Genomic DNA, 12,845 nt, shown 5'->3' with positions numbered 1-12,845 from the left:
ACCGGTGGGCCCACAAATACCCACTGTCCTTCTCACGCTGTTTCTCCGGGTCCCCACCACAGCGGCTCTATCCTGGCCTCCCTGGATACCTTTAAGAAGATGTGGGTCTCCAAGAAGGAATACGAGGAAGACGGTGCCCGGTCCATCCACAGGAAAACCTTCTAATGCTGGGACATCGTCTTCACCTCTCTCTGAAGTTAACTCCACTTTAAAACTCGCTTTCTTGAGTCGGAGTGTTTGCAAGGAACTGCCTATGTGTGTGAGTGCGTGTGTGGGTACGAGTGCGCATATGCGACTGCCATGTGGCCCAGGGGTACCTGGGCCCAGAAAGGACGATGAACGACCCACGCTGGCGATGGTCTGAGGCCCGGGGTTGACCACTAACGGCCCTGACAGGGACAAGCGCTGGCAGAGGCCCCACTCCTTCCTCGGCGGGGCCTTCGGCTGTATGGGACTGTGTCTGCTACCACCGGGAGACCTTGCTGCTGCCCATCCTAGGCTGGGCCGGCCCCACCCCATCCCCAGCCCCCAGGGTGCCCTGAGGCCCAAGGCAGCGGCGCCTCCCCTTGCTCATCATCCTGCTGTCCATGCCTCCTGGTCGTGGTCCCGGGGCTGGGGCCGGGGCGGGGCTGGGACTGGGGCTGGGGCTGAGGCGAGCTAGTCTGCTTTTGTTGCAGTTTCTGTTTGGAGGGTTGGAAGAACACTCCGAGAGCCGTTACGGGGACCCTGGGGTCAGCAGAGAGCAGAGTGCCCTTATGTCCACCTGGGTACCAGGACCAGAGCGGGCATTTGTGGAGGACAGGAATAGCACTACTTATGATTGGCTGCAGAGTTCATGCTCCCATCCAGGGCGCTTGGGAGAGCTGAAGGAGTCTGTTGGCTCCAAGTCCTGTTCTTTGCTTTTTCTCCATCCTTGTTTCATGCCATCTTCAACAGTTTTATTTATTGCAGTGTTTGTTCAGCAAGGAGACTGGGGGGGGGGCCTCACCCCTGCTCACTAGTCACCGTGTTCACACTAATGTTTACACACCTGAGCTAGCGCAGCTTCCCGGGCCCTGGACAGCCTGCTGCTGCGGCACGGTATCCGTAGGCCTCAGGGCCATGTGGGGTTGGAAGCTGCACTCAGGTGCTCCGTCCAGCCTCATTCATTCTCCCTGTTCCACTTGCTTGCCACCCTGGAATCAACAGGCTGGCTGCTGGCTGCATCTTATAAAAAGAGATAGAACCACTCCTCAGCAGAGGTCCTAGCAAAGGAGAGGTGTCAGAGATCCAGTCCCCTTAGGACGGGAGAAAGCCGCAGTTAACCAAGTTGCCTTTTGCCGTGCCAGCTGACCAGGGGGCCAGGTTGTAGAGGTGGGGAGCCTCCCTCTGAGCTGATCTTGTGCCATTCTGGACTTGGGGCCTGTTTGGTTAGGGAGGGAGGAGGCCAGACCAGAGTGCCAGGAGCCGATGGGCTCAGGCCTGGTTCCTAGCAGTGGTCCAAAGGCCCTTTGGCCCAGTTGCTACAAATCTGGGCTGGCCTGTCTTCATCGGCACCTTCACCCATGACACCAAGACCCACCCTGGTCCCAGATTCCAGTCAGTATTCTCCCTCACGCCGTCCTATGACCAAAGGCCCCTGCCAGATGTGGGCCGTAGCAGCAGGTGTGTGTGAAAGCAGTGTGGCGAGCCGCGGACTGCAGTGCGCTTAACCAGCTCACTCCTTCTCTTAGCCCAAGCCTGTCCCTCGCACAGCCTCGCACAAACCACGTTGCCTGGTGGGGCCCAGTGTACTTAAATAAAGTCGTTCCGAGAGACATGTGGGCTGGTCTCTGTCTGTAGCCAGTTTGGGGGGTGAGGGGCTGCGGTCCCTGAATCTGAGGCAGTGACTGGGCCTAGACCGTCTTCTACAGGGCATTATTGCTCCCACCAGACTCAGCCAGGTCATAGCCAAGTCCTAGCCAGCCAGGGGATGCAGAGAAAATGGTCACACCTGAGCCTAGGTTTAAGCCCTGAGGGTGCCAGCGTGTACACTCCGAAGCCCGTGGGTGAGGCTCGACTCCAAATGAGAGCAGCTCTCGACTTTCCTTAAACCAGAGGCTCTTAAAACTCTGGGGTCAGAAGGTGACACGGAGATTGAGGTGCTGGATCTCACACAGCAGACTCTGCGGTTAAAGATCTGGACCTGGCAGCTTGAAAATCATACTGGGGGTGTGTGCATGCATGCCCCAAATCCTGAGGAGAGTGGAGGAGGGAGTGTGGTGTGTCCATCCCCTCTGGGAGGTGATTTCTCACTTTCTATCTCTCTGTCTCTCTCTCTCTGTCTGGCAAGTGCATGTGCCCTATAGCAAAAACCTCTCCAAAGCCGGGGTGGGGGGGGAAGCCCTGTAAACTGTGGGGTCAGCAGGGGGCATGGAGCTTAAAGCACTGGATCCTACATGGCCGACTGCAGAGTTCGAGTTCCAGACCCAGAGCTTGAAAATTGCACTGGGTGCATATGTAAATGTGCCCATAATACCAAGAGGAGCAGGGAAAGGGGACAGCGTCATGGCCATCCCCCTCAGGGGGTGATTTATTCTCATTTTCCTTGTCTCTGGAGATGGCTCATGCCCTAGAGAAAACGTGTCTAAGAAGCTGGGGAGCTTATTGAAGTGCAGCTTCTAGGGCCGACATTCAGATATCCTGATTAATCATTTCTACATCTTCAATCTGCACTTGGGTGGAAAATTGCTGTGTGCTTGGCAAATGCTAACCTATTTAATCTTCCCAACCTTATACTTCGTAGGGTTGCTTTTTCTTTTTTTTTCAATTGAGGTTTTTTTTTTTTCCCTCCCTTTGTAAGTTTGTTACAGGGCACATGTGCTTGCTGGAGAGAGGGAAAGTGAGAAATCAAATCACCTTTCCCCAGAGGGGGGAGGATGGTCACACCACAATCCCTTCTTCATTTCCTCTTGGGATTCTGGGCACATGCGCACACTCTCCTTAACGTGTTCCCCAAGCCGCCGGGCCCAGGACTCAAACTGCCTCGATGCCAGCATTTTTCTTTCCTTCTGTTTTTTTTTGAGTGTTTTTTTTCTTTTCTATAGGGTGTGTGTGTTTGCCAGAAAAACAGACAGAGAGACAGAAAGCGAGAAATCACCCCCTGAGGGGATGGCCACACCGCAATCCCTTCTCTTCCATTCTCCTCTCGGGATCTTAGGCACGCACGTACACGCACCTGGCATGAGTTTAAGCCACCGGGTCTGGGACTCGAACCGTGGTCGACTACATGGGAGTCCAATGACACAGTCATTACACCAACTGCTGGTCCCGATGCCAGCATTTTTTAAAGCTCTCCAGGTGATTCCAAGGCCGAGACCCTCTGACTGAGAAGAGGCTCCCTTTCTCTGAGCACCGTGTCCAGCGTGTGGCAAATGTGCTGGTGCCGCCAGCTCAGCCTGATCGTCCTTGTGGTCCCCAGTGCCCAAGCTGCTCCCAGTCGGCATTTTCTCCCTAGCACCTCAGTGAGCCTGATACTATAGCCTACCCCGCACTCTCAGGAGAACGCCCTCGGGGCACTTTCTCCACACACCCTCATTCCAGTGAGGAGCCCGTTCCCACCCCACCAGCCCACGGCTCACAGGGCACAGGCTGACGACTGGAATGACTGACTTTAATTAATCCAGTGCAATGAGAGGAGTCCTGCAGCAGGGGGTGCACTACTTCAAGCACAGCTGAAGCAGAGAACCCTCTGAGAGAAACTCCTAGAAGGCAGGGAGGAGGGGGCAGTGGGGACTTATGACGAGCTTTCCAGCTGGGCAAATGGCGCAGTTGCAGCGTCAGAACCTGTTCCTGAGCCCACCTGAGTGGTCAGCCCCGTCAGAACCTGTCCCTGAGCCCACCCGAGTGGTGGGCCCTGGCCAGGCAGCAGAGAGGCCTCCAGGCCCTGGGGCAGCCCCCCCTTCTTGGTCCTCTTCCTCCTGCCTATGAGGAAGCAGGTCCCTGAGCACACAGCGCCAGCCCTTGCCCATGCTGAGCCCGACAGCCAAGCGGGGACTCAGCCCAGTGACCCTCCTGGTTCGGCCCATGGTCTCCCGCGCTGCCCACTGTCCTCCAGGCAGGCAGTAGTGGCTCCTGCCCTAGGCTGCAGGCAGCGTCCTCAGTAGGGTGGCCTTACAGCACCTCTCACACCATCTTAACGTCTAGGGTTTGGGCCTGTGACAGGTGCTGGCGCTGGGCCTTGACCATGTGCAGGCGTGTCCCGTGCAGCGTGAACTGGGACCAGGTGAAGAGCTGCAGCAGAGCACAGGTGATGGGCACCAGCACCAGCAGGTAGAAGCAGCCCTGGCGGAGAGCTGGGGCCTGGGCAGGGGCCGGGGCGGGGGGCTCTGGCCAGGGCTGGGCACTGCCCACAGGGGTCCTTGGCGGCTGCTGGAAGAGGTCATGACCTAGGACAACAGAGCACATGAAGACACGGTCAGGTCAGTTCCCTCCAAAGTCCACGTGTGATATCTCAAACATCCCACAGGCATGTCCAAACCACAACTCTAATTTTTTTTTTCCTTAAGAGAGATTTTTGCTCGGGACCAGCAGTTAGCCTAATGGCTATGTCGCTGGACTCCCACGTAGGCGACCACGGTTCGAGTCCCAGACCCGGTGGCTTAAACTCACGCCGGGCATGTATGTGTGCATGCCCAAGATCCCGAGAGAAGAATGAAGGAGAGGGGACTGTAGCGTGGCCATCCCCCCTGGGGGGTGATTTCTCGCTTTCTGTCTCTCTGTCTCTGTCTGGCGAGCGCACACACCCTATAGCAAAAACCTCTCCAAAAAAAGAAAAAAGAGAGAGATTTTTGCTCTAGGGTGCATGTGTTCGCTGAAGAGACAGAGAGAGACAGAGACAGAAAGTGAAATATCACCCCCCAGAGGGGATGGTCCTGTCGCAATCCCTTCTCTTCCATTCTCCTCTTGGAATTTGGGGCATGCACAAACAGGTGAGTTTTAAGACACCAGGTTCAAGACTTGAACCATAGTCGACCACATGAGAGTCTAGCAACGTAACCATTATGCCATCTGCTGGTCCCTCTTTTTAAGTTTTTTTTTTAACTTTATTCGTGATAGAACATCCCTGCGTGAGAGAGAGGCCCTCAACAGATTCTGGCCATTCCCGACCCCCGTCCCCATGCTCCGTTTGTCAGGCTCCTGCATGTTTTTCTCAGGCTGACTCAGTATCCAAATCCGCAATTGGCCAGGTGGCTTCCAGCGGGTTCCTACCTGCACCACGGAGGCTGGGCCAAGCCGCAACTCTCGCTTCCTCCCTCACACCCACTCCTCTCTCCTTGCCTTCCCAGTGGAGAGTACATTATCCACTGAAGACTCAGGCCCCACACCTCGAAGACTTCCTGGATTCCTCAATAACTTACCATTCCCCCAAATCTAGTCCTTCATCTCCCCCAACTCCAAAACATAGCCCCCGCCCAGCCTGGGCCAAGCCTCACGGCCTCTGCCACAGCCTCCCAGTGCTATGTCCCTGTGCCCACCCTGCACTCTTATGACCTCATCCAGCAGCCAGGGTGAACTTTTCTTTAGGTTTTTGCCATAGAGTGTATGTGCTCGCCAGAGAGAAAGAGAGAGGGAAAGTGAGAAATCCCCCCCTCCCCCCCCCCGCGGGATGGCCACACGCACGCACATGCGCCTAGCCTGAGTTTCAAGCTGCAGGGTCCCAGACTCAAACAGTGATTGGCCATATGGAAGTCCAGAACCTTAACGACGCCACCTTCTGGCCCCCAAGATGAACTTTTAAAAGCATCTGTCGGGACCAGCGGGTGGCATGGTAATAAAGGCACTGAATTCCCCCATTGCCAACGGTGATTTGAGTCCTGGAACTGGTGGCTGGCTTTCTCACTTCCCCTCTCTCTGTCTCTCTCTGGTGAGTACATGTGCCCTATAGCAAATTAAAAAATGATAATAATAATAGTAATTAATAAAATGAAATAATTCTAAAAAAAAGTCTTTCAGGGCCAGCCCATGGCATAGTGATTAAGGGGCTGGATTCCACATGGCCAGCTACACAGTTCAAGCCATCAGGTCTTGAAAAACACAGAGGGCGGGACCAGCAGTTAGCATAATGGCTATGTCGCTGAACTCCCATGTAGTTGACCACAGTTCGAGTCCCGGACCCGGTGGCTTAAACTCAGCCAGGCGCATGTGTGTGCATGCCCAAGATCCCGAGATGCGGTGTGGCCATCCCCCCTGGGGAGTGATTTCTTGCTTTCTGTCTCTCTCTGTCTCTCTGGCAAGCGCACGTGCCCTATAGCAAAAACCTCTCAAAAAAGGAAGGAAGGAAGGAAGAAAGACAGACAGACAGACAAACACAGAGGGGACCAGCAGATGGCATAATGGTTATGTCACTGGACTCCCATGTAGTCGACTGCAGTTCAAATCCTGGACCCAGTGGCTTAAAACTCACATTGGGTGCATGTGCATGCCCAAGAACCCAAGAGGAGAATGTTGAAGGGATTATGGTGTGGCCATTCCCCCTATGGAGTGATTTCTTGCTTTGTCTCCCCAGAAAAGGCCTTAAAGAAAAAACCTCTCTTAAAAAAAAAAAAAAAAAGAGAGAAAGAAAGAAAAACACGCTAGGAGGGGCTTCCAGGTGGTGTGATGGTTAAGGCATGAACTCCCACATGGCTGACCACAGTTTGAGTCCCAGACCTGGTAGCTTACTTTCTCACTTTCCCTCTCTCTGGTCAACTAGGTAAGAAATAAGCTCCATGATGGCAAAGACAAGCCTGTCTTCGCCATGGCTGTTTTCCAGTCCTAGAGCAGTGCCTGCACAGGGACAGTATTCTGTACCCATGTACTGACTGACTGAATGAATGAACTAATGAAAGAACGGAGGGGAGCCAGCAGGTGGCATGGTGGTTAAGGGCGCTGGACTCCTACATAGCTAACTGTGATTTGAGTCCTGGACCTGGCGGCTTGCTTTCTCTCTTTCTTTCTCTCTCTCTCATGCTCACTCTGTCCCTCTCTGGTCAAATTAAAATAAATAAATAAATCTAAATAAAATAAGTCTTTTTTAAAAAAAGAAAGAAAGAAAGAAAGAGAGAGAAAGAGAGAGAGAGAGAAAGAATAATGGAGGATTCAGAGACCCAGTTCTTCCATGTGGGGCGGGGCTGAGGAAGGGTAGCAGCCCATGGCAGCCCAGGCCCAGCTGGTTCTCCTGCTTACTCACTGGACCCAGGCTTGCCAACTGCTGTGCCAGATAAGCTGTACCCCTGGAGCCTCAGAGCCCTCTGCCAGCCCCTGGGCACTCACCTGTGTAGAAGCAGAGCAGCCAGGTGCCCAGCAGGGGGGCAAAGGTCTGGCCTGGTTTGGTTACCAGGGCAACCATACCAAAGAGGAGCGCGGAGGCCGCCTGCTTGCGGTGGTTCAGCACCAGGTCCTCGTCCACCAGGTCAGTGACCACCAAGGTCAGCAGCTTACAGGTGCCCTCAGTGAAGACACGGTTGCTGCGGCAGAAGGAGAGCAGGCTAGGGTGAGGCCACGGGATGGAGGCAGGGGGCGGAGGTGGGCAGGCACTCACCTGGCAATGAATAGGCAGAGCAGGCTGGCGTGGTCCGGGCCAGCCAGCAGCATGAGCAGGCTAAGGCCCAACTTGAGCAGGAAGAGCCCCCGCACCACAGCGTAGACACCCCAGCGCCGGCAGAGGGGCAGGAAGTAGAGGTTGTTGAGATGGGGAGCGACGTAGGAGATGCCTGGGGAGGGAAAAGAGGTGCTGCCGGGTCGGGCGCTGCAGCAGCTTCAGCGCTGAGCAACATGGAACACGAGTGATGCGCTAGGCAGTCACATTCTTTGTTCACAACACTTAAAGGTAAGGACTGTTATTATCCCTATGTTACAGACAAGAAGGGGAGGTCCAAAGAGGTTAAATTGTTATATTGAGGTCGGCAGGTACATGGTGGTTAAGGTGCTAGATCCCACATGGCCGATGCTACAGTTCGAGTCCTGGACCCAGAGGCTTGAAAATCATGCCAGGAGTGTGTGCATGCATGCCCCGAATCCCAGGGGCGGAATGGAGGGGAAGAGATTGTGGCATGGCCATCCCCTCCGTGGGGAGGGATGGATTTCTCACTTTCTCTGTGTGTGTCATTCCTCTCTCTCCCTGGACAGCACACATGCCCTATGGCAAAAACCCCTCCCCCAAAAGAAAAGAAAACAAAGGGGTTAAATAACACACCCAAGGTCATGCAGAACATAAGTAGATTCCAGACTCTCACTTAGCCTACTGGACTAGTCAAGACTGCTAACCGGGCACTGCACCGCATCGCCTCTGGGTGGCACTATCACCACGAGGATCAACCTGACGGCAGCCCTACCACCATGCCCACACTACCGCCATGCCCACACTACCGCCATGCCCACATCGCTGGTTATGATCGCTCAGCTAGGTCCACTGCAGACTCACGCCCACCCTCTGCCACCTAGATCCCAGGATGTGAGGCTGCCTGCCTGCAACAGGGCTGGAAGTCCTGGGGTGCAAGTCTCCATCCTCCAGCCTGCCCAAGGCACTCACCCAGCAGGAAGGAGCCAGTGGAAAGGGAGATGTGGTCTGACAACAGATGCTCCAGGAAGAGAGGGAAGAAGTTGCTGTTGAAGTGGCAGTGGAAGACCTGCAACCCACACACAGGCGCAGTGAGGAGGCTGCCGGCTGGCTGGCCGGGTAGAGTGAAGCCCACCCCATGCACCTCTCCCCGCTCCCCAGAGCAGCGAGAGAGAGAGCAGGCCTTTATCCTCATTGCTCTAAACGTGGAGCATGCCAGAACAAAACCTAAAACCATTCCTGTGCTTAGCCAATTTTGCTAAAAGTTAGAAGGGACGGGCCAGCCAGTGGCATGGTGGTTAGGGTGGCTAGACTACATGGGTACCAACTGTGACCCAGCAGCTTGAAAAACACACCAGGCATGTGTGCACACATGCCCAAGATCCAAAGAGGAGAATGGAGACGGGTTTGTGGAGTTGCCATCACCCCGAGAGAGAGCTTCTTACTGTCCCCACTGTCTTTGTCTCTCTGGGGAGTGCATGTACCGTATAGCAAATTTAAAATAATAATAATAATAATAATAATAATAATAATAATAATAATAATAATAAAGAAGGGATGATAAATGGTACTTGGAGAAATTCCCAGTTTTCACTGGGCCAGCTGTGGTGACAGAGACGGGAGGGCACTGCTGTTTAACCTCGGAGCCACACAGAAGGCCCAGGCTCAGATCCCAGACCAACGGAAGGGTGTCGGTTGACAGCGTGGCACGCATCTGTGGTGTTGGCTGACGGGGCAGAGGGGCACAGCATGGTGAGACCTAGTCAAAAAATACCTATTTCTCTCCCTCTCATCCAAAAAAAAAAAAGAAGAGGGACCAGCAATTGGCGTAATGGTTATGTCGCTGGACTCCCATGTAGTCGACCGTGGTTCGAGTCCCAGACCCGGTGGCTTAAACTCACGCCAGGTGCGTGTGCATGCGTGCCCAAGATCCCGAGAAGAGAATGGAGGAGAAGGGATTGCGCATGGCCATACCCCCTGGGGGGTGATTTCTCACTTTCTGTCTCTCTGTCTCTCTCTGTCTTTCTGGGGAGCGCGACCACCCCACTAGCAAAAAAATTTAAAAAAAAAAAAAAAAAAAAAAAACAAGAAAAAAAGCAGCAGCAGCTTTAATTAAAAACTGCTCAGGCAGCAGGGTCCCAGCCAACCGTGCTGTTCAAGTCTAGAACCCAGAAGTCTGAGAAACACACCAGGCACGTATGCATGTGTGAACAAAATTCTACATGGAGGAAGAGTGGAGAAGGGATTTCTGCATGACCCATGGAGGGGTTCTCTCCCTCTCTCACTCTTACTCTCTTTCTCCCTCCCAAGCATACAGTGTGCACACAAAATTTTAAAGAAAGAAAGAAAGAAAGAAAGAAAGAGAGAGAGAGAGAGAGAACACCTTAGTAAACCAAGTTACATGACATGGAAGCTGCTTGTGTCTGAACGAGTTTACGTGACATACTGCATGTGTTCTAGGTGTGGTACTTAGTGTTCTAAAGGTCACCAGAGTCCCCAGAGAGGGCATGTCTCCTTCATATTCTCATTTTGCAGTTGAGGCCTGAGTGCCCAGACAGACTGGGGCCTGCCCACGCTCACGCAGAGGAGGGGCTCGGAGGGCGCTAAATCCAGGTCTAAGTGTGCAGCCTGGGCTCCTGTGGTTGAGTCACCCGCCATCATGCACAGCCCAGAGCCGAGTTCCCAGCTCCGAGGGACCTGTCCCCATCAGTGAGGCATACCCCAGCCATGGGGTGCGGGGCACTGCTCCCATACCTGCACCAGGTCCATGCCCACGAACCACAGGAAGTTCTGGTGGCACGCCAGCTGCCGGAGGTACTGGCCCAGGGTGATGCTACCCACTTCCTCGCTGCCCGCAAGCGGCTCCTCTCCACACAGGCTACGGGGCAGAAGGGAGTTGAGGACTACCTCGGACTGAGCCATGGGCACCCCCACCTCAGGGCAGCCACCAGCAGGCAGGGGACCCAACACTAAAATCAGACTCAGAGCAGTGCTGGCAGGGACCCAAAGAGCCAGGGCTGGCCACTCACCCGCCATCCACAGCCAGGCCTGAGCACCCCGGCTCCCTTCTGGCCGCCTCAACCCGCCGCCTCAGCAGTTGTGTGGCCCCCAGAAAGCCCAGCCCAGAGCCAACGGCCAGTGCCACACAGAAGGCGCGGAAGGAGGAGAAGTCCTCCTTGTTCCAAAAGGCGTAGGATGCAAAGACAGACAGGGAGCCAGCCGCGCTGAAGAGGGAGCAGTAGAAGTTGAGGTGGGTGCGGTCGTGGGCCGAGAGGGCCAGGTCGGCCAGCAAGGCGTGATGGTGCAGGTCCACGAGCGTCAGGAAGCCGTCATAGAGGCACAGGCACAGCAAGAACTGCAGGCCGGCAGGGGCCCAGGGCACCCAGAACGCCAGGAACGACAGCGCCAGCAGCGGCCCATGCCAGCCCAGTGCCCGCACCCGTGTCAGCACCACAGCCCTCGAAGAGAGCCCGGCGCCTGACCTGCCAGGGAAAGGGGGTGTTGGGAGATACGCTTTCAGCCTCAGCAGCCCCCAGTTCCCTTGCCCAGGCCCCAAACGATGGACAAGGCCCAGAGCTTGGCACTCGCACCACGGGGGTCCCACTGCACCCCAAGTCCCCAGTTTCCCATTTAGGAAGCACAATCACCAGGGGCTTCACCCCCACCCCCGCCGCCCCAATCTCCTCCCTTACCAGGAGGCATCAGACTGATGGCGCAAGGGGGCTGGGATACCCACTTCCCAAGGTAGGGCTTGGTGGGCCCAGGCAGGGAGGGGCAGAGGACTGTCCCAAGGGGTCAGCTAAGCCAAGCCAGGCAAATGTCTTCCCCTAGTGAGCAAGGTCGGGTTAGTCAAGGCCACTTCTCCAACATAGGCAGAGCCTGGCCTGGACCCCAGAAAGGGAGGGGATGTAGACAACACCTGAAATGGTCCCTTTCTTTCCCCGCCCTAAACACAGGCAGGGGTCCTGCAGCCCTGATGCAGCGGGCTGGGGCTGGACCCATTGTGAGCCATCCCCAGGATACAAACCGAGGCTGGGAGCTGAGGAACTGGCGGTCACTGAGCCAGCCAAAGAGCGGGTCGTTGAGGCTGTTCCAGAGAAGAAACACCGTCTGCAGGGAGAGGCAAGACAGGGCAGGTGGGCTCCAGGCAGCATCCTCTCCAGGGCCCCTGCCCCACCTGCAGCCTGCTGACCCCTGCACACATCTGGCCCAGCTGCCTGCAAACCTTGTCTCATGTCAGCTGCTCCGCGCAAACCCACGCAAGCACTAGCAGCCACTGCCCATCAAACCCCATCAAATGTCCAGAGCCCAGCTGGCAAGTTAGGGTAACTTATGTGAATACTCTGTACCAGGGGACGACAGAAAGTTCATGGAAAATGAAATTAAAGTACAAATTTAATGGGGGACAGCAGGTGGCAAAGTGTTTAAGGCACTAGACTCCCACATGGCCTGACCATGGTTTGAGTCCTGAACCCAGTGGCTTGAAAATCATGCCAGGTACGTGTGCGTGCTTGTCCTAAATCCCAAGAAGAAAATGGAGAAGAGACTGCAGAGTGGCCATCTCCCCTAGGGGATGATTACTCTGTTTCTCTCTGTCTCTCTTCAGCGACATACCTTATGGTGAAAAAAAAAAATAAAGACAAGTTTAAGGAATGCGAAAGGGAACCGTGAACCGACTGAGCCCTGTGGAGGGTGCTTCTCTCTCACGTACATGCATATGTTCTATTCAGGGAAAAAGGAGTACAAGATTATTCTAGTGCAAAAACTTTGAAACTCACACAGGTTTTCATAATATGCATTTCCCATAAACTTTCAGAAGACCCTCGTATGGTCCTGTTTGCTGCATTATCTTACGTATAAATCTACAGAACCATGAACATGTAAGACGGTGGCAGGAGAGCTGCTTCAGTTTGCACGGAGGAGGGTCAGCCCAGCCGCCATAGCTGTTCTTGCTTACCCAGTGGACAGCCTGGCCTGCCCCACAACCCCGACTGGGCACCACCCAGCACCTGCCAGCTGCCTGGTAGCCCATGAGCCCTCTAATCCCCAACCCGGCTGTTGCCACCCAGTGCCGGCCCTACCTCTCCGACCCAGAAGGCCACTTTGCTGATCTTGTACACCGACACAAAGGTGTCCACATAGTAGAGCAGGAACACATTGTGCAAAACGGAGGTGAACAGGGCCAGGGAGCCATAGACCACAGCCGTGGGCAGGCCCAGCAACCAGGCCTGGGGCCGACCCAGCCCCATGGCTGCAGCCCCAGCCTCAGCCCCAGGCGCACTGAGGG

At 55.1% G+C, this 12,845-nt stretch overlaps 2 protein-coding genes across 3 annotated transcripts in view; one reads left to right on the top strand and one right to left on the bottom strand.

The window, feature by feature from the left end:
• ACTR1A (actin related protein 1A) overlaps window positions 1–1,796 on the top strand; it is a 29,070-nt gene extending 27,274 nt beyond the window's left edge. For both annotated transcript variants that reach the window (XM_006166368.2, XM_006166369.1), the window contains one exon: window positions 63–1,796. In XM_006166368.2, the coding sequence (XP_006166430.1) occupies window positions 63–165 (103 nt within the window). In that variant the 3' untranslated portion in view covers window positions 166–1,796. The remainder of the gene's footprint in view (window positions 1–62) is intronic.
• Window positions 1,797–3,610: 1,814 nt separating this feature from the next.
• SLC68A1 (solute carrier family 68 member 1) lies at window positions 3,611–12,839 on the bottom strand. The gene is made up of 8 exons (XM_006166367.3): window positions 12,640–12,839; window positions 11,586–11,668; window positions 10,588–11,040; window positions 10,313–10,436; window positions 8,531–8,627; window positions 7,541–7,712; window positions 7,273–7,466; window positions 3,611–4,406 (listed from the first exon to the last, which is right to left on the bottom strand). Exons 1-8 carry the CDS (start codon window positions 12,805–12,807, stop codon window positions 4,144–4,146), a joined length of 1,554 nt encoding a protein of 517 aa, XP_006166429.1. The 5' UTR covers window positions 12,808–12,839; the 3' UTR covers window positions 3,611–4,143.
• Between the last annotated feature and the right edge of the window lie 6 nt (window positions 12,840–12,845).

Source organism: Tupaia chinensis, unplaced genomic scaffold (genome assembly GCF_000334495.1).
Source record: "Tupaia chinensis unplaced genomic scaffold, TupChi_1.0 Scaffold144255_1, whole genome shotgun sequence".
In the NCBI taxonomy this organism is placed as follows: domain Eukaryota; kingdom Metazoa; phylum Chordata; class Mammalia; order Scandentia; family Tupaiidae; genus Tupaia; species Tupaia belangeri.
Note: the sequence above shows the minus strand (reverse complement) of the source record. Positions and strands in the feature narration are given on the sequence as shown.